Source organism: Canis lupus, chromosome 4, assembly GCF_048164855.1.
Source record: "Canis lupus baileyi chromosome 4, mCanLup2.hap1, whole genome shotgun sequence".
Lineage (NCBI taxonomy): Eukaryota > Metazoa > Chordata > Mammalia > Carnivora > Canidae > Canis > Canis lupus.
In genome coordinates, this window is record NC_132841.1 from 83639983 (window position 1) to 83663999 (window position 24017).

A 24017-nucleotide genomic window follows, 5' to 3' on the forward strand; every position below is an offset into this window, starting at 1 on the left:
CAAGGCTTTCTTGTGCCATTCTCAAACCTTGAGTCTCATAGGGTGATGTGAAAAGGACCAAATGACACCTGCATCTGCAGCGAGTTGAATTAGAAAATTAGAATCAGGATGCCCGGGTGGCTCAGCGGTTGAGCGCCTGCCTTCAGCCCAAGGTGTGACCTGCGGTCCTGGGATCGAGTCCCACATCAGGCTCCCTGCATGAAGACTGTGTCTCTCTCTGCCTGTGTCTCTGCCCCCCCCCCTCTGTCTTTCATGAATAAATAAAATCTTAAAAAAAAAAAGAAAACTAGAATCATGTATAATGGGCAGGAAGCATGTTTGACTTTTGCTCTAGAGGGAGATATTATCTCTGTCTCCCAAAACTATAAACAGATATGCCCCTTGCTCCAGGAAAATACTCTCTTTTCCACCCCTAAAAGGATGATCTAAAAAGGGCAATCAGTGCCTCATTTGCAAGATGTGCAGGAGCACAAGAAAGTATGAAGATTTGTCTTCCTCAAATTCAAATATCATAAACAGTATAACATGAAGTGTAATGATCAGACCCTTCCAGAGCAGGGGGTATTTTTCCACACGTTTTAATGATGCTCCTTTTTATCAAGTATTTGACTCAAGATATTCTGTTAATTGATTTGGTAAAATTTATAAACTTTGTTCAAATGTTACATTCCAAAACCTAAAAATAATTCTCTAAGTCGGCGATGTGTTTGTACTTTTAAAATTAATATAATACTTATATATGAAACTTTCATGTTCTTCAGGGAATTACTGACAAAAAAAAACATTAATTAATGCTCCAAATCCCTTCCAAATTCATTATGAGCCTACTATGGCATAAGATATATTATTACAGAGAAGTCTTCTACAGCCTGTCACCATTTCTCACTTGTGTTACCCCTCAGGATGATATTGCTTGGGAGTAAAATCTTTCTAAGAATTGGAGTTGCCCACATAATGAGTTTCTAGCTACTTTGTTCTCTAGTCAGACCCCAGGTGTACAAACCTGCATTGACCATATGCATGAGGCCATATGTTTATTCTAGAATATGCTACGCGTGTCCTTCCTATCGTCTTTCCATACTTCGCCTTAGCTATTGCCATAGAAATATTTGTGTCATTTTGATGACTCCGGATTCTTACGTGGTAGAAATTATTTTTGTTATTTTTTTTTCCATTTCATGTGTTTCACTCAACACCATGGTGTTGAGACCTAGCTATGTTGCAGCATGTAAATCTAGTTCATTACTTCTGATCGCTTTATGGTATCTTATCCCTGTAACACATTTTATATCCCTGTTGCTGGGGTGATGAACAGCTATGTGCCTGCCTCCATTTACTTTTTTTTTTAATTTTTATTTACTTATGATAGTCACAGAGAGAGAGAGAGAGAGGAAGAGACATAAGCAGAGGGAGAAGCAGGCTCCATGCACCAGGAGCCCGACGTGGGATTCGATCCCGGGTCTCCAGGATCGCGCCCTGGGCCAAAGGCAGGCGCCAAACCGCTGCGCCACCCAGGGATCCCTCCATTTACTTATGTATGAGCAGCAGAGTGATAACAATCTTCATGTATATCCTTATGGGAAAAATAAGTCATAGTTTATATACATTCACTAATTAAGATCAGTACCCTTTACATTATCACCTGCTCCCCTTGTTTCACATCTTCTTCTTGTTAATTATTATGAATTTCTTGGAAGTTATTGTTATATAGTAAGGCTTTTAAGTATAATGTTCCTTCTTTCCTTTCCTCCTTTCCTTTACTGGGGTAATTAATCTTTTCATTTTGGAGCCACATGGATTTGAGGCCGTCTGTATTGAAAAGAGCCCAGTACCTATCAATTAACTCAAAGTTTTAAGTCTCAAAATAATCCATTTCAAAAAGAGTGGAGACGTGATACTGTGGCATGTCCTAGAGGCTAGCTTTGACCTAATTCATGCACTTGAACTTGGCTTATGGCCGACTGAGACTCAGTACAGTGCGCAGCTAGGAGAAATGGGAAAAGCCAGGGCTGTGCATACCCGAAACCTTCCCGGTTGCTTCTCCTACCATCTGAGTTTTGCCAGAAGGCTTCCCGAGGAGATGTTTAATTCTCTCATTTCAGGATTTTATTTCTACTGAGATGCTTATAACCTAGGTTGTGAGGCCTTGCACCAGGCAGCCACTGTGTGGTACACATGGGGGAACAGGAAAGACATACACAGACATACAGTTGTCACCTACTAGATATATAGTATTTTTTAGTGCAAACTGTGAAAGAGGCATTCTTTTTTCTAGAACATAGAGAACCCTTGGATTTTTCGGACAGCTCAGGCCATTAGAGGTATGGAGCTCTTAGAATAGGCAGGCTAATCTCACTGTATCTTAATTAACTCATTTGTTAAATATGGATAATTTAAAAGAAAAAGTAAGATTTTCATATGTATTAAAGGACTGATCCGAAAGAAGAGAAAAAAAAAATAAAAAAAAAAATAAAGGACTGATCCTGTAATGTTTTTAGAAGAGTGTCCAGAATATAGTCAAATTCAATAGACACTAACTCTTACTGTATTATGACATCATTACCTGTGTTGGTTAAAGAAAGACAGTAGGACAGTCGGCATTCTAAAACTTTGGCTGACCAACCTGCGTGATGCTGGTGTTGGCCATCATTAGAAATGCATTGTCATAGTCTAGGGAAAGACCCCCCCCCCAAAAAAAAAAAAAAAAACTTTGGCTGATTGCCTACCTCATTCTATATATATATATATATATATATATATATATATATATATATATAATAGATTCCAGGAGGGTGGAAAATTAATATAAGAAGGAAACGAGAGTAGTAGGTGAAACATCAGAAAGTTGACCACAACACCCAGGAATCTTCATAGAAAGAGTAACAAATTCAACCATGAAAATTAGAAATTTCTGTTATAATAATCCGTAGACATTATTAGACGTAAACACATATTCTAACCTACAACTATTCATCTTATGAACATTATATAGTACCTGGAAAGCTTTTACAATTTAAAAAGAAAGAGATGTGCTGTCCTGTGATGAGCTGAGTTGTATGCTCTCCAAAAAAATGATATGTTGAAGTCCCCCCAACCCCCCACCCCAGAATGTGACCTTCTTTGGATACAGAATCTTTATAGAGGCAATCAAGTTAAAATGAGGTCATTAGGGTGGGACAACATGGCTGGTGTCCTTCTAATAAAAAAGGAGGAAATCTGGATACAGAGAGAGACGTACAGAGGGAAGACGACATGAAGACGCAGGGAGGACGTCATCTCTAACCAAGGAACCCCAGTGGCCACAGAAGCGAGGAAGGAGGCAAAGGTTCTCCCTCATAATCCTCAACAGAAACTAACCCTTTGACACCTTAGTTTCAGGCTTCTAACCTTCCAAAATGTTGAGACAATAATGAATGTGTTGGTTAAGCCTCTCAGTTGGTAGGACTTGGTTACAGCCGCCGTAGGAAATTAATAGGCGCCTCACTGAAAAATGAACAGAAACAGTCACAGTTAATTATAAATGAAAACCAAATGCCTTACCTATGACATAAGATGAGAAGCCTCTGAGATAATTTATAAAGTGATATTAAAACAATTTTACCTAATCGCTTCTTGGCCTTTTGGCCAAGATCAAGTGTAAAGCAGTTTTACCTATTTTTCATCTATTATTAAAGATCAAAAAGTTTAGGAATAAAGGTTTTAGAGGTTAAGAGGCTACAGGTTCTCATGTACGTGCGGTGGGAGTATAAATCGATGTGTTTACTTTGGAGGACAATTTGGCGATAAAAGCTAGTGTTTGAAATACACGGGACTATCAAGATAGATGTTGATTGTAAGGGCTTTCAGGATACACTTTCCTTCCATGGCAGCCCTGATAATAAAGCTAACTTTTAACTTCATTTTCTTTCTCTGTCCATCTCTCCCTCTTCCTCCTCATATAATCTGACTCCAAATGAAACAACATCCCTTTCCTAAGAAACACGTTACAAAGACTGGGTAACATACAAAAATGAACATTCTCCCCAAACTTCTATCCTGGACCATTTATGATGATTCTAATTCTTATATGATCTATTTCAAATATCCCCAAAGAAACTGACTGCAGCTATCAGAGAGCCAAAATTCTACAAGTATTTTTTAATGTATTTACAAAGATAACAAATAAATATCTGTTTTGTATGCTATCCTCGATATAATGGGCAGCTATATCTATTTACTTGCAGGGTTTCTAGGATTGATTGATTAGCTTCTTGATCTATAAAGCTGTAGGTTTGCCATTAAATTTTCTCATAATATTCCATTGTGAGTTCACCTAAAGTGTGACTTCACTGGAGATTGTTTCTTTGTTTCATTTCAATGAATGTTACCCCTACAAATGCATTATTGATTTTTCTTCCAAACCATAATGATGCAAAGTGCAGTAGCTTGACAAATTTACGTTTATTGCCCAAAACCTGACTTGACAAGCAGGTTAGACTTCCTTTACTTACATAGCACCTTTGTTTCATAGACTTTTATGTCACTGATGTTGCATTTGGATAAACATTCAATATGAAATATCATATGAAAATAATGGAAAATATAACCTTCCAATCAAATGAGAGATGGAAACACTGTCCTTTTTACTGCTTTTTATACATTACCTTCCATTCAGAATCAGTGAGTTTGAAAGCCTAGAATTATCCAGATTTTCGAACAGAATTTATGAGTCTTTAAAAGCAATCTAGTTTCTGGATTTTAGTAATTGTTTAATAAGCAATAGGCAGGTAACTGCATAAGAAGCACTAAGGACTCTGCTGGCAGCAGAGAGGGGATGCAATGCAATTTATGAAATTAAAGAAAAACTCAGCACCTGTCCAAGTCAATATTCATCTACATGTTCACACCAGCAAATAGAGGGCAGTTTGTTTATCATTTGAGAAAATCTGTGCTGGCAAGCAGCTGCCTAAGTGTTAAGACACCCCCCACCCCCCGCCCTCTTCATTGGGTTAGCCAAAACAATGAAAACCACTTGTGTCGGCCCCTGGAGTTCACGTAACGTATTTTTCACCTATTTTCAGAGCATGACAAGTCCTAAGAGAGAAAGAGACGGGGTGAAAGAAGAAAAAGAATAATAAAGAGAAGGAGAGGAAAAAAAAAGATAGAAATGTTGTTAGATCTGCTGCCTTGAGACCGGATCCATCAAGATCCAAGCTCAGAAGCTGTCAGGGAATTATGGCTATTGTTTCACTTGCTCTGTCACCCACCTGCTGTCTCTAAGTACTGAAAGTCGGAGCAGGCATCTGCTGAAACACTGTATTCATTAATCATGAGAGCAGGGAACATGCATAAGTCACACTGGGGACATTACTTCAGAGCCTCTAATGATGTTGGGCAGCGCAGATTGGGGTCTCTCCCTCGCACCGGGATGGGCTGTGCTTTCTACTCCATGCTGAAGGGTATCCATCCTTTCAAAGCAATCAAGGGACATCATTTAAAAGCTCAGGTCTCAATTACAAAGAATGAATGTTGTGGATGGAGGAAGCTTCCTGGGTGTCACAATGTCTTACTTCATGCAGGTTCCAAAGTGTGTTTGTTTGCGTGCTTTTCCCCAAACATCTCACGTCTTTGACAGAGAATTAAGAAAACACAATGGTTTCATGGAGGTGTCAAGTCTGACATTCATATCCAATTATCAGGTCCCTTAAAAGATACCTTTCTGCTGTACCTCTCGAAAGATAGCATTTCAAGGATCTTCAGGTATTAGAGGTCAGCACATTACGGTCTGCCGGCCAAATCTGGCTTCCTACCTGATTCTGTAAATATAGTCCTATTGGAGCACAGTTGCAAAAAAAGCAAAAAAAAAAAAAAAAAAAGAAAAAAAAACAAAGTGAAAATATATATATAAAAAAATAAATTTAAAAGAAAGAAACACAGCCACCATTGGTTTGGTTACATATTGCTGATGACTTCTTTCAAGTAACAGTGGATTAGGTACATATGTCAGGGACCTTAAGGCCCCCATTTATATATATATAAAGATTTTATTTATTGAGGGAGAGCAAGAGAGAGCATGAGTGTGGGTGAGGGAGGAGGAGGGGCAGAGAGAGATGGAGAGAATCCTCTGGAAGCTTCACACTCAGTGCAGGGTCAGTGTGGGGCTGGATCTCACGACCCTGAGATCACAACCCTGAGCTGAAACCAAGAGACAGGCACTTACTGACTGTGACACCAGGTGCCCCAAAGCCAAAAAATATTTCTTATTGGATTCTTTACAGAAAATATTTGCTAATCCCTGGATTATAACATTAATAGAAGTCTGTCTCATATACAGATCCCAGTTTCCTCATCGACATTTTATACCATTTCACTATTCATATGAAATCTTTTTGGAGATAATATTTTACTACTTCCTTAGTTTATGAGATTAAAAAAAACTAAACAAGTATCCCCCACCACCACCGCCCCACCCCCATCCAGGCTTCCCTTTTTGACAGTTTCTTTATTATTCTATTTACTTTTATTTTCACTGTTTCCATTTGTATTTAATGATCTTTACAACGGTGGAAAATTCTTCTCGGCTTACTTAAAGTCTGAGATAGATCTGACTGTTGTCCACAGGAACCCTGGAGCCCTCAACCTTCCATGTTATGGGAAAATGATATAGGCAATGCTGCATTATATATTTTCTAATGAGGCCCTGATATTAAGAAAATTTGGAAGTCTGCAAATAAAAAGAATAATAAAAAGAGTTATGTTCCACAATCTTGCATTTCAATCTAAATTTCTTATAATAATAGACATACAGCACATACGCACAGGGTACATGATCAATGTTTTAAATATAGGAATTGAAATATTCAAATAATTACATCAGCATCGTTTTTATTATCTCTCTAGGGAAAGGACCATATGGATAGAAAATTGTCAGTTTTGTCGAGTGATAGGCTGCAAGTGTTTCAAATTGTGCCCAGATAAATATAATAGCTGCTGAGTAAATATTTGTATGCTGAAGAAATGACCAAAACTCTGGAGGTCAACATAAGTAATTTAAATTTTCTTTTTATACTATAGTTACAAATTTTTGTAAACAAGAGATATCTCATTTTCACAGGAAACGTTAGTTATTTGATAAATAACATAATGATATAATTTGGAAATAATTCTCTAGTAAAATATTATAACAAAAGAGATCAAGAATACATTTCACATGGCACAGCTGGTACCTTGATAAAAACTATATGTATTCCTCAACAGTTTGAATAATTGAATAATAAATAAAATGTATGTCAATGAGTGAAATTGTAGAGTAGCAACCAAAAGAAGAAAAACCATCTATGTTCCCTGTGGTATAAGAAAGTTAGGAGGGGGCCGAGCGCCTGGGTGGCTCAGCCTGTTATGCACCTGACTCTTGATTTCAGTTCAGGTCATGATCCCAGAGTTGTGAGATCGAGCCCCGTGCCAGGCTCTGTCCTGGACATGGAGCCTGCTTAGGATTTTCTCTGGCCTTCTCCCTCGCCCTTCCCCGACCCTGCTTGATCTCTCTAAAAAAAAAAAAAAAAAATGAATAATAATAATAATAATAAAAATAATAATAAAGCCAAAGAACCATGACGTACAGGGATATTTTAAATATTTTTCAAATTTATTTATCTGAGAAAGAGAGAAGGGGAGGAACAGAGGAAGAAGGACAAGTAGACTCCATGCTGAGCGTGGAGCCCGCTCTGTGGCTCCATCTCACCACCCTGAGATCATGACCTGAGCCAAAAATCAAGAGTTAGACTTAACTGACTGAGCCACTAGGTGCCCTAATGTTTAGAAAATCAACAGTGTAATAGAGTAATGTATAATTTAAACATTGTAAAATTTAAAATTGTAAAGATGGAGTGGGTTCTGTAAATTAAAAATAATAATAATGTTGCATATAGTGGATAAAGAAGCCATAGCAATGTTGGGAAGACTTTATATAGAGAGTTATATAATATTTCTGAAGATCTGCATTTGAAGTTTTGCAATAAGAAACATCAAGAGTTAAACTTAGAGAAAAATCTGAGGTCATTCTAAGAAAAATAGTGTCTTGTCATCCTTGTGCTATCTATCTCAGTATCATCTGGTGTCACGGAATTAGAGGATATTTGCTGCTTACTGTCTCTCTTCTGTAACAGCTCTCCTTCTTTGTCTCCCCACCCCACCCCTATTTTTCTACCAGAAAAATTAAAATCCCATCTCTTTTTTTATGGTTCTGAATGTATCTCTCATTATCTCTCAAATAAATTGCAAGAAAAACCTTCTCTGTTATTTCATTTAAGGATTAAAAATCATTGTAAAAAAGTGGTTAGTTGGGTTACTCCTAGGTGTTTCCTCAAGAAAAATGAAAGCATATATCGATACAGACTTGGATGCAAAAGTTCTTAGCAGCTTTATTTGTAAGAGCCCAAAACTGACAACAATCCAGATGTCTGTCAGCAAATAAATGGATAACCAAATTGTGGCATATCCCCATAATGCAATACTATAAAATAAATTTTACTTAGCCATAACAAGGAAAAAATGGTTAATAAGTACAAGCATTTTTAAATTTGAATGCAACATTTTTTTTTTCAGGCAGCTAATGCTCTAGCATTGGATTCTGCATTATTTTCAAGAGTTAGTGAAAGCTTCCTAGCCAGGGAAGCAGGGCCTTGCCAAAGGAAGCAAATTCTGAATCATGAATGCCTCCTGGTAAATCTTGTGTGAATCTGTGTCTCGGGACTGGAAAGGTGACAGCCCTGGATGCCAGTAAATAAGTGTCTGTAGACCACACAGTCATTTTTATTCTCATTGTCTTGACCTTACATGCCTTTCTGTGCAGAGTCTGACCCCAAGTTTGGGGTTGTTGAACTAAGGAAGCGGACTTTAGGGTTTCTAGCATCATGGATAGGTAAGTTTTTGGTAACAAATCCAGTAGTCTGAAAGGGTACCGCCCGCCCCGACTCCCCATCGCCATGGCCTCAGAAATACAAATGTCGGTGCTATCCATCCAGGCCATCGCCAGAGTAATGGGAAGAGGGAAAAGAAGGAAGGATTGCATATAGTCAAAGGAGTGAAGTCTTGATCCATTCCCTTGGGAGGAAGCGGAGCTCCTCAATGTTGGGTCCTCCTCTTCAATTTGATGGAGGTCTCCAGCATCTGCACAGGGCTAGGTATCGAACAGAACCTTCTTCAGCTGGGAGATGTGTACTCAAGGCTCGAACCCCTGGAGTTTGGCTGTCATATGGGTAGTGATGAGGCCCTGGTCTGGTCCCTTTCAAGGAGATCCAAGGGCAGCCCTTGCTCTTAGTGGTTCCACATCAGAAGGTGGGAGAAAATTGCAAATGTCAGTTTAGAGGAGATTTGCAGCCAGATATTTGAGGACACGGGAACAATTCGGTATCTAGTTCAGTTTACAGGTATGTAACACAAGCCCCAAGACAGTTAACGGGATTATAAATTAAAATGGCCAAAGTTGCAAACAATTTTTCTCTTTACAATTATCCCCATTTTTTTAGCCAGAGATAACCGTAGTAAAACTAATTTGTTTGCATTGAACTTGGCCTGATTATTTCCATTAACTGCTGCGAGACTAGTGATTGACCATACACGTTCTAATTTTGAGACTGCTTTGCTAGAACTTTTCACAAGGAGTCTCAGATTGAACGCTCAAAAGCCTTGAGGCCAGAAAGCCAAGAGAAAGACTGGCCATTAGGTTTACCTATAATATCATTTCGGTTAAAGCCTTAGTAATATAATCGATGTTTCCAACTGTGTCCTGTTACAAGGAGAACAGATTCTTATTGAACTTAATGCAAGTAGCCAACTGTGATGCCATGGAAAGAATACTCGAGAGTTTCCCAAATTCTGGGAGGATCAAATAGAGAGGAAAAGTAAATGGTTTTGTCATAGATGGCTTAAGAAAAGGGTTTCCTTAAATCTAGAAAAACAAAGCATCAAGGAACTAGCAGTGTTTTAAAAGAGTCATAAATATTATGATCACTGTCTTAGCTAATTCAGCCCGAGGTAATTAATATTTGTTCTGTCTGGATCCAGGTTTCCCCTGAGTTCTGGAAAATCCTATCTAGTTCAGGTTTATAATCTTAAAATTATCAGAAATGTAATTTGTCAGAAGTCCATGATTTTTTTCTAAAATGAGACAGTCTTGTAGGATTGTTCTTGTAGAAGCATCAGAGCAAAACAATAACTCTGTGAATGACAAAAGATTTAAAAATGACTGTGGTTAAAGATCTGATGAGCGTTTATTATAATGCAGTTGATAAGGAAATTTGTTTATTTCTGTGGCAGGCAGCATTTTAAGATAATAACTAGAATGATAACATTGTATCAGGATATGTCAGAATTTTAAGAATTTCATGCAATTTTGGAATGCTTATATGCATATATACTTATACAAATATAAGGCAAACAAGGTTTGGTATTGCTTCTTATTTGCCAATAAATTCTATGTAATTTAATATATCAAATACACCGGATTTATTTAATCTCCTTTTTAGAAGAGAGAACTTTTTTTAAAAATTCAAATATAACAAACCAATAGTTTTAACATAGTTTTAGGTATACAATATGAGGATTCAACATTCTATACATTTCTCAGTGCTCATCAAAGTAAGTGTACTCAAATTCTTTCACGTATTTTGCCCATACCCTCACCCATCTCCTCTCCGGAAACCACAAGTTTTTTCTCTGTATTTGAGAGTCTGGTTTTTTGTTTGTCTCTTTTTTTCTTTGTTCATGCGTTTTGTTTATTCAATTCCATATGTGAATGAAATCATATGGTAATTGTCTTTCTCTGACTGACACATTTTACTTATTTAGCATTATACCCTCCAGATTTATCTGTGTTTTTACAAATTACAAGATTTCATATGTATATATCTGCACAGTGGAAAATAGTATGAAGATTCCTCAAAAAATTAAAAATAGAAGAAAACTAGAGTTACGTATGCCCTAGTAATTCCACTAATGGGTATTTACCCAATAAAAATGAAAAAAACAAATTCAAAAAATAGCCAAATATGAATGCAACCCAAATGTCCATTAAATCATGCTACAATAAATCAAGAGGTATATTTATGTTTTTGAATTTTTTTTTTCATTTTGGGGAGTAAATTCCAATTAATATAATTATTGGGGCATATATAATTGGATTTTTTTCCTATTTTTGGTTTTTTGAGGAACATTCATATTTTCAACAGTGGCTACACCAATCGTATTTCTTCTCACAGAGCATAAGGGTTCCCTTTTCTTCACATCCTTGCCAGCTCTTATTTTTTGTCTTTTTGATTTTAGCCCTTTGGACAGGTGTAAATTGATATCTCATTGCATTTTAATTTGCATTTCTCTGAACATTAGTAATGTCGAGCATCTTCTGGTGTGTCTTGGAAATCTGTGTGTCTTCCTTGGACAAATGTCTATTTGGGTCCTCTGCCCATTATTAATTGAATTCTTTGTTTCTTTGGTGTTAATTTGTGCAAGTTTTTATATATTTTGCATATTGACCCCTTATTAGGTATATCATTTGCAAGTATCTTCTCCCATTTAGTAGGTTGCTTTTTTTGTCTGGTCAGAGAAAATACTGCCTATGTTTTCCTCTAGGAATGTTATTGTTTCGAAGTCTCTCAGGCCTTTAATCCATTTTTTAGTTTATTTTTGTGTATGGTATTAGAAAGTGGTCCAGTTTCATTCTTTTGCATGGAGCTGTCCACTTTTCCTAGCACCATTTGTTTCAGACACTGTCTTTTCTGCACTGTATATTCTTGACTTCTTTTTCTAGATTAATTGACCATATAATCCTAGATTTATTTCTGAGTTCTCTATTCTGTACTGTTGATCTCTGTGTCTGTTTCTGCACCAGTACGGTATTGTTTTGATTACTACAGCTTTGTAGTATGTCTTGAAATTGAGCTTGTGGTATCTTTAGCTTTGCTTTTCTTTTTCAACGTTGCTTTGGCTCTTTGGGGTCTTTTGTGGTTCCATAAAAATCTTAGGATTATTTGATCTAGCTCTGTGAAATTTGTCACTGGTATCTTGATAGGGATTGAATTAATTGGTAGATTGCTTTGCGTAGTATGGCTCTTTTAGCAATTTTGTTTCTTCCAATCCATGAGCATGGAATATCTTTCCACTTGTTTGTGTCATTTTCAGTTTCTTTCATCACTGTTTCATCGTTTTTGGAGTATAGGTCTTTCACCAACTTGGTTAAGTTTATTCCTAAGTATTTTATTATTCTTGGTGCAATTGTAAGTGGAACTGTTTTCTTAATTCTCTTTCATATCAATTTTTTTTCCAGCTGTTCTAGGAGCCTCTTAAATGCCTCATATCTCAAAGTTAGTTTTTTTTTTTTTTCAAAGTTAGTTTTATTTTTTTATTTTTATTTTTTTTAATTTTTATTTTTTTTTAATTTTTATTTATTTGTGATAGTCACAGAGAGAGAGAGAGAGGCAGAGACATAGGCAGAGGGAGAAGCAGGCTCCATGCACCGGGAGCCTGATGTGGGATTCGATCCTGGGTCTCCAGGATCGTGCCCTGGGCCAAAGGCAGGCGCCAAACCGCTGCGCCACCCAGGGATCCCTCAAAGTTAGTTTTAAGTCAAAAGGACTTTACTCAGAATTTTGGGAAATTTGTCAAAAATATCAAAAGGTTTGAACATTTGATGAAATTGAATCACAGATTATTATGAAATAATATTTAATTATGTATTTAACCAAAGTGACCAAAAAAAAAAAAAAAGATTTTAAAGGCAAATACAGAAGGTTACATAGTTGTTATCAAAACTTATCTTTTAATATTAAGAAGATTCAGTGTATTTAAGTAATCAAAAACATGATTAAGATAATATGAAACACAAGACATTATTTTGGTAAAATATGAAAACCTTGTTTTCTGGTTAGATTAAGGGCAAAGACAAACGCTTCATAATCTCTTATTACAAAGAGCAGAACAATAGTACAAGAAAACTTTGTCATTTTAACAGAGAAAACCATAGTTTAATTTTGTACCAGCTTACTTTGGATATTAAAGCTCATTCACTTAATTAAATTTATTCTAATTTTAGCCAGCCCTGACCCTCCCCCTACACACATTCCTTTCCAAAGATTTATTTTGCACAAGCCTTCTATGACTTTCTTTTTCCTCATTAAAGCACACATTTTACTTTGCTTCCATGTGGAGATGTTTCCTTTATTATTTCTAGTAGCTTTAATTACATATATTAATTAGAATTCCTAACTCTTGGAAGCCTTACTTTCTGGTGAAAACTAGAAGTAAACAATTGTGAACTGTTTGTTATAACAACATTTTTTAGATTGGCAAATTTAGAGATACATTTAATAATTTCTAGAAGCATATGATCTTTTTCAGTTTTCCAATGTAGCACCAACACACCCAAATGTCCTTTCATTTCTCTGTAATAAGAAGCCAGAAATAGATAAACTTTCAGTATTTTTAATTTTTGGAAATGATCTAGGTATTTAAGGACTACCCATCATCTAGTTTAACTTAGCTAAAATCTTAAGGATTTAAGCCATCAAAAAGATTTGAGAAACTATTTAACGAGACATAAATATTGCTGAAAAGTTCATTATAAACTTATATCTATTTAATTAAATTTTTCTTAATAATTATTTTTAAGTTACTGATGGAAATTTCACAAGACACTGAACAGCTAACCATCTTAAGTTATCCTTTTTGCCCACAAATTCTGTAAGAGATAACATGGACCTATTTGACCTTTAGTAAGCCTAGATAGAATAAAAATATACTTAATGCTGATAACTCTAAAGACATACCTATTTTAATTAAACCAACATACTTAAACTAGCTCTAATACTGAATATTTCCCTAGATCATGGGAACATGCAATTCATTTGGATTAAGTTTCTATTATATTTCTGAGAACTTGATTTTATAGAAGCACTTAATTTTCCTTTAATATAATTAAATACAGCTCTTTTGCCAATTAATTTTGACAGTATCACTTGGAGGCAGGAAATACCACATACCCACAACATACACAGACACATGAGCATACAGATAGACACAAAAAGAGACCTTATAGCTTCCATTTTAAATTTTTTTTATTTATTTATGATAGTCATACAGAGAGAGAGAGAGAGAGAGAGAGGCAGAGGCAGAGGCAGAGGGAGAAGCAGGCTCCATGCACAGGGAGCCCGACGTGGGATTCGATCCCGGGTCTCCAGGATCGCCCCTGGGCCAAAGGCAGGCGCCAAACCGCTGCTTCCCGGAAGCCCATAGCTTCCATTTTAAAACTGCTACCACTGGGGCTCCTGGAGCAGGTGGTGGAGCATCCGACTCTTGGTTTCTGCTCCTGTCATGATCTCATGGGTCCTGAGATCGAGCCCCAAGTGGAGTCTGTGCTCAGCATGGAAATCTGCTCTAAGATTCTGTCCCTTTGCCCCCCTCCCCCCACTGCAGTTGTACTCTCTCTGTCTTACTTCCCTGGAGTGTGCATACCAAAGAGTTGGTCTGGATACCCCGAGTAGAACAGGTTTTATAAATGTCTACAGCTTCCAGGACCACAGTTCGTATAAGTTAAATAAGCCCATGTTCTGGGGGGACACTCAACTCCTTGGACATAAGGGATTGCATTTCTTTTAGTTAGGCCTTCAGGTTTCTCAGAACCAAACTAATACCTGAGAGGGACATGCCACAGTGTTGAGAATTAATTGTGGGGCGTCTTACAGTACCTCCAGATTGCAAGTACATTTTCTTGAGGTTGGTGGGCAACCTAGTGTCAATCTGATGCATTCTCTGACCAGCTTACCTCCTCATAGGAATCTTTTTCAGGTAGCCAGCACTCTAATAGCTTCTGAATGCTTGACTTATGCCCACCATTTCTTGCAGCTTTTTGGCCTGAGTCCCCCATTACCACTAGCCTTTACTGCACCTAGTCCAGCTCAGATTGGACCTAGTCCAATACTGGCCAGTAACTACCGAACAATCGCCATGGACCCTTGGCCTGGAGAAAATGATTGAACCAACCTACCTCAACATATGTAGAACCCTTGCTGCCACCCGCAGTTACCAATGTGGAATCTGGACAAGGGTCTTGAACAAATAATAGAACTAAACCACCAGCAGCTCCCAACAGGGAATCTGTGCACAGAATCAAGGGCTGGGATTTTCCACTCAAAACCCCAGGAATCATAATTTGAAATACGTTTAGTTCTTACTGTGGAATCTGGGGACTGGGGAGAGCACTGAACAAGAGACCCTGAAATGAAGACTGCAGACTGGTTCCAAATAAACAGGGAACTGCAGCTGCCACCAGCTGGGTTTCTGATCAGACGGGGATCTGATTGGAAAGTCCATTCGATCAGGAGCTCAGTACAGAGACTGGAGCTCAGAACAGAGAAGGGCTTACCCATGGCTTGTCCAAATGGTAAAAAGATAGTAAACTCAAAGTGGTAGCAGGGTACCATGCCTGAGTTTCTTGTTGTTCCCAAATGTCCTCAGAAGTTCACTTCAGATTCTGTGGCTGCCACCAAATCTCTTAAAAGACAAAAATTCAACTGAGTAACTTTAAGTATGCAATTGGCCTTATTCAACCAACCATTCACCCATAGGGCGGCATCCTATCTAGCAAACAGAAAGGAGCTCGACCAAATGGAAGGATTTTATAGATAGAAATGGGGCAGGGCAAGGTTATTAGGAAAAAGAAAAAAAAAAAAGACAAGATTATTTCAAGCAAGATTACCTTCCCTTAGGAAAAGGCAGGGGTTGGAGTGGGGGGAGGTTATTGAGCAGATTATTTCACTAGTGCTGAGGGATGTACCAGTCTGATGGAGTTAAAATTCCACTTCTGAGAGAGGTTGAAACTGCAATTTAGTCCTGGTTGGCTGTCCTGGGGTTAGTTTTGTTTTTGTTGCTTTGTTTTGTTTTTCTTTCTCTCTCTCTCTCTCTCTCTATATATATATTTTTCTATATATATATATATTTTTTAATATATATTCTTTTTTTTTAACAGTTTGCAGTAGAGAGTAACATCTGGACAAGTCAGACAGCAAGGATCAATGAACTCCACAAATTAAGCTCCTAGCATAATTGTCGCCTTGAGACATCTTTTACTCCTAAGAGTCAACATAATTGGTTTACTGTCTCTGCTTCCAGTGTCAAATTCATAAAATACAAGAGTTAGGATTAAAGTTTTGTTACATCAGAGAGGGTAAATTTGTTTTTGATGGGGCCTTCCTGGGACCAAGAGAGGTGCAGTAGGGAAGGCAATGTCATCCCCAATGACATTCCAAGAACTACTTTAATTTCTGAACAAAGGTTAAATATTTGATGGAAAAATGTCTCTGTTAAAACCTTCAGAAAATTTTTCTAGAGTCAAATTCTTGAACCATCAGATTTGCCTCGAATCTTTAAAGAATTATGGATGATGATGAGTTTTACACAATATGAAGCAGAAAATTTTAAATGCAAAATTAAATCACATTGAAAAAAAAAAAAGCCCTACATTTTTAAGGTAAAGAGTGACATGAAGGCAGGTATACATATTGCTGATATGTGAATAATTTCAAGATTACATAAATTATTTTGTCATCTTTTTAATATGGAAAAGAAGACCTCCCTTTGTATTATTTCAAACTAACATTTATTTAAAAGACAGAGTAAGGGAGAATAAATATTCTTTTTTTCTTTAACTTTAGGAAGTGCCCTTGAAAGATTTCTTAATAGGTTTCAGGCATAATCACCGCTAGAGTTATTCAAGATGCAGGTAGCCTTACAGTGATGCTCATAATAAAGACTCATTTGTAATAACTAACACACCTGTCAGCCTAATAAGACATCTTCTAACAAAGATAGGCCCTTTCATTGTAATTTATAGGAAATAGACCTTTTATCAGGAGCTATTCTTAGAAGCACATACAGCCCAGATTAAGGTAAATAGCGGTGGAAACCACAGCCTTTGGCTTGTGTCTCAGCTTTGGAGACACACTTAATGGGTATTTCACATAGAAGTATCCCCTCCTTTGATATATGAGCATTAAAAAAAAAAAAAAAACTCTCTTCTGCTAAAAGGAATGTTTGACTCCAGAGACTCGTCAGTTTTGGAAAGTCTTTAGAAAGCCACTTTGGCTCCACACAAGTTTAGGAATGAGGGACAAATATAAATCTTTAAACACTATGCCCGAAATCCAATATATGGAATAGAATACACCTCTGGTGATGTCCTTCATGACAAATCCATCTTCTTTAAGGTTCCCGTGTTTCCATAGGGTGCTGACACCTCAGAGTAAGTCTGCTGTTCTTGCTGTTCCAACAACACCGTTGGTGCTGGGCCCAGTGGTCCCAGCTTGGCAGCTCAGTGTGGTTTTTCCTTGTAATTTAGGCTTTGTTTCCTGCCTGGGGGGAGTTGTTACTCTTTCACTTAAGAACCGGACTCTTTCAATCTCCTTACATTGCTCTCGTTGTGATAAAGCACTTTAAAAGCTGACAACCGTGGCCGGAGGCTGGGATCTGCTGGGAGCAGCATCAGGCGCTGGAAATCCTATCTGTTCAACTGTTCCCTAAAGGACCGCTGTGTTAGAGCGTCCGGGAATGGATTTTAGGATTATACAGCCATAGGGTGAGTTAGGAAGCACACAGGCACACCTGTTCTAATTGAATGATGAATTAAAAAAACAAACCCATGATCTCATCATGTATGTGGGCCACACTGAGCCACGAGGACCTTGTTGATTGTGTCCCTACAATTCACCTGCTACTTAGCAGAAAGCTGTGCAGCGAACAGATCTGTCTTGATCCAAAGCCCCCCCCCCTTTTTTTTTTTTCCAAATTCACCTGTTTTATTATGCTTTGACTAAGTATACCGAGGCTGGAAGCGAGCCCTAAATTCGGAGTTGTCAGGTAGGCCTTCCAGGCTGCCCCCCCTCCCCCAGCAGCCCCCGGCTCGCATGCCCGGGTCACGCTGACTGCGAAGAAGCCTGCGCAGCTGGAACCCGCCTCACCTTCCTCTCCGTGTGACACCTGCTCGGGTCACCTGGCCTGCCTAGCACCTTGCAGGGTGGACTCGCTGGGCTGCGGCACGGTTTCTGACTTCTCAGCCACCATCCATCCAATTCTTTTAACACGCTAACCTTGCCAATTTTTGCATTTTCCCCCAGTCTCTGCCTAGAAATTGTCTCCTTTCACATCCTGGTGTATAAACAGGGAGCCCCCCCGCCTCCCCCCAGTCTCCTTACTGAAAAGGAACACAGTTGACCTGAGAGCTTCAGTTCACCACCTTTACAGAAGATCTAAAGGAGCCAGAGTAAGCCGAAGCTGCCCTAATATTGAAATAGCGGTTTAGCTTTGGAAAAAAATAATTTGGAAGCGGCGTCTGTAAGCTCATGTTCCTTCTCATGCTGGGATTTGAAACCCCTGGAGCTTTCAACTATTTATGCATTCACTAACCCGGGGCAGAACAGAGTGGCATCTAAGAGGATAAACCCTGGAATCAGACCGTCCAGATTCAAGCCTGCCTGCCTGCCACGCGCTCATTCGCGGGCCACAGCCACGCCGTTTAAGTATTTCATTTGTGCAATGGGCATAATGACAGCACCTCCTCCACCGAGGTGCAAATGCACCTGCATCTGTAATAGAAATTGTTACTAGGGTTGTTAATAAAGTCTGAAGGGTTTGGGCAGCGGAGAGGATGAGGCTCATGCAGAGGTAGATCATGTAGGTCCTGTTAAGCTCATGTATATCGGATTAAAAATCTTAATTTCAAGACGTGCTCTCTTAGCAACTTTCAAATCTATAATACCCCATTGTCTCCAGTGTGTGGTGAGAAGACTTTATGTTGTTTAATTACAGATGTTTCTACCACACTAGGATATGTGACCTTCTTTAAAAAAAAAAAAAAAAAAGCTTTGTACTCTGTAGAATTTATATTAAAACGGCAGGATTTGGAGCATCTGGGTGACTCAGTTAAGCATCTTCCTTCGGCTCAGGTCGTGACCCTGGGGTCCTGGGATCAAGACCTGCTTTGGGCCCCCTGTTCGGTGGAGAGTCTACTTTTCCTTCTGTCTTCCCCCTCATGCATGCTCTCTCTTTATCTCAAATAAATGAAATCTAGGAAAAAAAAAAAAAAAACACAGGATTCAAGGGGAAAAAATAAGATTATGTGCAAATCCCTAAGACTTGTGAAGTCACCCCTAGCAATCATCATCCTAAGGAAATATCAGCAAAAAGAAACAACAAATAAGTAAATTTCCCCTTCAATATAAAATCTTACTTTAAGGAGAAAAGAGAAAGTAATTTGATGGCAGGAGTAGAAGTAAGATTAAGCTCACTTAGAGAAAGAGGAAGCAGCGGGGGCTGACGTAAAAGTGGAAGAGCACGTCATGCTGACTTAGAATGTGTGTCCAAAAAAATAAAATAAAATAAAATATAAATAAATAAATAAATAAATAAATAAATAAATAAATATAAATATATAAATAATGTGTGTCCAACCAGAGTCAAAGGAAAGTCAGAGCGTGATCGTTAGGGAAATTCCACCCCACCCTCCTCGGCTGTGGTTTCAGCCTTATTACGAGATGCTGTGCTTGGCTCTTGTGTCTGGTGATGGGAACCCTTCACGTCCTGAGGCATTAGCTTGGGCAACAGCACACTTCTCATGTAATAATCACGTCCTCCTCTCCTTGTGAATCATTTCTAGCCAATCCCCTCACACTATGGACACACGGTCTAGCGTAACAGGAGGATGAGGTACACAGAATAGGATTTCTAGACGATTACTCTAGAGGGGGGGATCAAAACTCAGAATTTGGACACCCGTGACCCCAAAGAGGAAAGGGTGGCTGCAACCAGACTGGGGGCAGTGAGGATGAGAATACACCCAGAGGACCAACATCGAATATTTCTGATATAAAATGAAAAAGACACTTGCTTGATGACATAACCTGCGGTGTCAATGCTTCTCTAAACTCTGAGTCTGTACTTCACGTCCCCGAGAAGTGGAGGAGACACATTTCATTGAACAGGAAAGCAAAAATACAACCTAATCACCTCTACTAGCCTAGGTTTGGGAAGTCGGTGTCCCCACCCCCCATTGTTTTCTATTCATGTTGATTGTGGCCCCGACTGTTCTGCATATGCCTGGGCTGGGGTTGAAATGAGTATGGGGGATCCCTGGGTGGCGCAGCGGTTTGGCACCTGCCTTTGGCCCAGGGCGCGATCCTGGAGACCCGGGATTGAATCCCATGTCGGGCTCCCGGTGCATCGAGCCTGCTTCTCCCTCTGCCTGTGTCTCTGCCTCTCTCTCTCTCTCTGTGACTATCATAAATAAATAAAAATTAAAAAAAAGAATAAAAAAAGAAATGAGTATGGAATGAAACATGGGAGAAACGGAAAAGGTTAAGAAATCAGAAAACTTTGGATATTGATGTTAGTTTTTTAAACTTGAGGACAGATGAGGAAACTCTGTGCCCCGTGTCTACACCAGGCTTACTGAAAATAGTTGCAAATATTCTCTGACCTCTTAGCCGTATTGTCACATAGACCTGATACAGTTCATGTTAGATATTGAGTTTTGAATGTTAAGAATAAATCATTTAAGCGGGAACCACAGTTGGTGATTTAAACTCTTGCTTAAATCAGGGCTGTCCAATAACAGAATAGTGCAAACCACAAATGTGAGCTGCATAGAGAATTTTAATTTTCTAGGAAACGCATTAATAAAGAGAAATAGAGAAAGTTAAGTTTAATCTTTTCTTTAGTTTAACCCAATATATCCAAAATATTGTCATGTCAACAAATCATAAATATAAAAATTGAGATATCCTACATTTTTCTATTTTGGTATTAATTCTTCGAGATTCAGTATATATAAGTTAAAAAAAAATCTCAAATTGCCACATTTCAACTGAATAGCCGCATATGGCTAGTGGTTGCCATATGGCACAATAGAAGTCTACATTAACTTTTTATGAACATTATTTTGCCAGAATGAAAAGCTGCAATCAAATATATGCCTACTTATGTTCATGTATGGAACAGTCTTATCCCTTCACACAATAGAAAAACCATCATATCCCATTTTATTTCTTTTGGGGGGAGTGTTCTTATAGAACGCCTTCAAAGTATAGCTACCTTTTGGATATTTCCCATCTCATAAGTTATTTCAGTCATGGTTCCCACATTAAATGATTAAATCTGAATATGTGTGAGGAATGCACTGTGATTTTTGTTACATTGTATGTAACTGGATAAGCATTAAACTGAATCGCAGCTGACAGGTTGACAAGATGCCATGTTTCATAGATGTTTAATTAAACATATATTGATTTTGATGTTAGTTCTCTTGTTTGGGGAGCATTATATATAATTTCTGGCCTCCAACATTTTTGGCTCTTGAAAACCTTCCAATTTTAGGCTGTAGGCATTGAGCCCCGAGTGCCAAATGCATTAAACCATGTTGGCTCGAGCCACATTCCCCCCATGGCTGCTCACACAGTATAGGCTGTTCCTGTTCCTTTAGTTGTCACTGCAATTGTCACCTAAAACTGGCTTTTGCTCACTTATGTTTTGCCATCGGATATTCTGTGTGTTTTTTTTTTTTTTTTCTCTCTCTCTTTTTTATTTTTTTCCTTCACAGCCTCGGTAAATTTGCTCTTTTTTATGTATTTGTTTTTTTGAATTATTTTCTGTTTCTGATTCAGGGAGGCAAGGGCTCTGTGTATTTTCTTATCTACTGTCTAATAAAGGATTTTGCAGACACTCAATAAACCCTAGATGAGTGAATGGAAAAAAGAATTGCTTGTTGTAGGGAAGAGGTTAAAGCTCACTTTACCTAATTGCAGAACAGAGGTGTCTATCTGGTAGGCCAAGCTGCCCACCTCATACAGCATAATCCCCACGTATCCAGGGGAGGGAAGCAATTTTTTTTTAAGTTAAAGCTTATAAAGCCTTATAAAACCATCTGACAGTTTATCAGTCATTTATATTTCAGCAATTTCATTGACTTAACATTTAGTAATTTATCTTGTTCTTTCCTGGATGGTCTGATTCTTTCTATTCTCTAACTTTAGGGACTTTTTTTTTCCTTAATTTTTTTTTTTTCTTATTCTCTAAACATGTGGTTCTTAAATCTTGGCCTATTTTGCTTCTTCCAGGAGATATTTGGCAACGTCTGGAAAAATTTTTGATTGTCACAATTGGGAATAGGGTAGGATGCCACTGTGATTTATTGAACAGAGGAAAGAAATGTGGCTACAAGTCAAATGCACAAGATAGCTCGCCAGTAACAACGATCTAACCCCAAATATCAAAGGGTGACATCGTGAAACCCTTCTGTCACGTATTTCACATTAAAAATAGCCACCTGTGTTTTATTCTTAAAGTGATTATGAAATTGAAAAAAAAATTGCTTCTATTCATGATATGGACTTTTTGCTTCATTCTAACTAGAGCTTTTTCAAGTCTGTAAAAAACATAGTTTATCCAAGTTTGCAGGGTGAATAGCAGTGATGATGCAATGTCACTTCTCTACTCTCTACTTCTTGAAATGTTGGCAGACACAACGGGGGTTTTGATGACTCTCATCGTGTAGTTCTGTCGATTTAATGTATCTTTGTTAATCTGTTTTATAGGTCCCTGTAGATGGAATGTAATACAGCCGAAGCCTTTTCATCCAAAGGATTAATGCCTGCATTATCATTTCTGCAATAAAACAGAGAGTTAAGTGGTGGAGGCCACAGACACCTCAAAGCTGGATTCCACAATTCGACATTAAGTGCTGGAGTTTTTGTTACTCTGCTGTAGGAAAGCCTTTGCCAATGCTTACAAGGAACTGCTTATCTCTGCTTCTCTGGGTCCTGTTTGATGGAGGCCTCCTAACACCACTCCAGCCGCAGCCACAACAGACTTTAGCCACAGAACCAACAGAAAATGTTATCCATCTGCCCGGGCGGCGATCACATTTCCAACGAGTTAAACGTGGCTGGGTATGGAATCAATTTTTTGTGCTGGAGGAGTACATGGGCTCCGAGCCTCAGTACGTGGGAAAGGTAATGGCGTGTTTCTTTTGACAACCGCTTGATAGCAAGGGGGATTATGCATTGTGTATTGTGTGTGGATGTTTTGCACAGGAGTTGAACAAACCAGTGCCTAGAACACTGGAATTGAAATCCAAGAGACCTGGTTTCTCTTCCTGACTCAGTGGCCTGGGTAAGCTTTGGAATATCCTTTAATCACCCTTTACCTCAATGCTCCCTGGTTATTTCAGGGAGATTAGTATATATTTTGTTCTTTTTTTTTTTTTTTTTTTACTTTAACATTCTTTGCTAACGACATAAAGTTAAAATATAAAGTGTCATTAATTAAAAGTGTTTTTACTGCACACTGTTGCTCACAGACATTCCAGAACTGATTACCAATAAGAGACGTAGGAAAAAATCCCCAGGCGTAGCTATTCCGACCTGCTGTTGATACTCTTGAACAACCAGGATGTCTCCCTTCCCCTGCCCCTTAAAAACATGACATACCATTTGAAATGTGGCTTTGAAGTATTTGACCCAGCTTGCTTATACTTTATAAATAATTTATTGGTTATATGTTTTGCAAGCTATTTATGAAGCTATTTATGGCCAAAGTGATACATGTTGGAACCCAAGAACATACACCTCAATCTTCAACATAACATGTCACTTTTAAATTTTATTGTAAGCTCATAAAAATTTATCTTTTTTTTTTTTCCACAAAATAATGGATGGCAACTCTTCATTTCAGTACATTCATGCTTTACTGCTATTTTCCTTACATAAAATGTTTGGCCTATGTCTAGAATGGACATATTTTATGAATGCCAGCAAAAAAACTTTTTCCCGAAAAATGAATATTTTATTTTTATTTTGTTAGTTAACCGTTTTTAAATCTTCTAAAAGATTTTGCCATCGATTTAATAGAAACATACATGCTTGAAAACAAGACAGAACATATATGCTTAAAGAGAGTTTAGAATAAATCCAAAGACAGGAATGGAAAAGTATAGCAGGGGG

General features: G+C 38.1%; 1 protein-coding gene across 3 annotated transcripts in view; it reads left to right on the plus strand.

Moving 5' to 3' along the window:
- CDH12 (cadherin 12) overlaps positions 1 to 24017 on the plus strand; it is a 954721-nt gene that overhangs the window by 684886 nt on the left and 245818 nt on the right. For all 3 annotated transcript variants that reach the window (XM_072825028.1, XM_072825027.1, XM_072825029.1), the window contains one exon: positions 22611 to 23027. In XM_072825028.1, the coding sequence (XP_072681129.1) occupies positions 22797 to 23027 (231 nt within the window). In that variant the 5' untranslated portion in view covers positions 22611 to 22796. The remainder of the gene's footprint in view (positions 1 to 22610; positions 23028 to 24017) is intronic.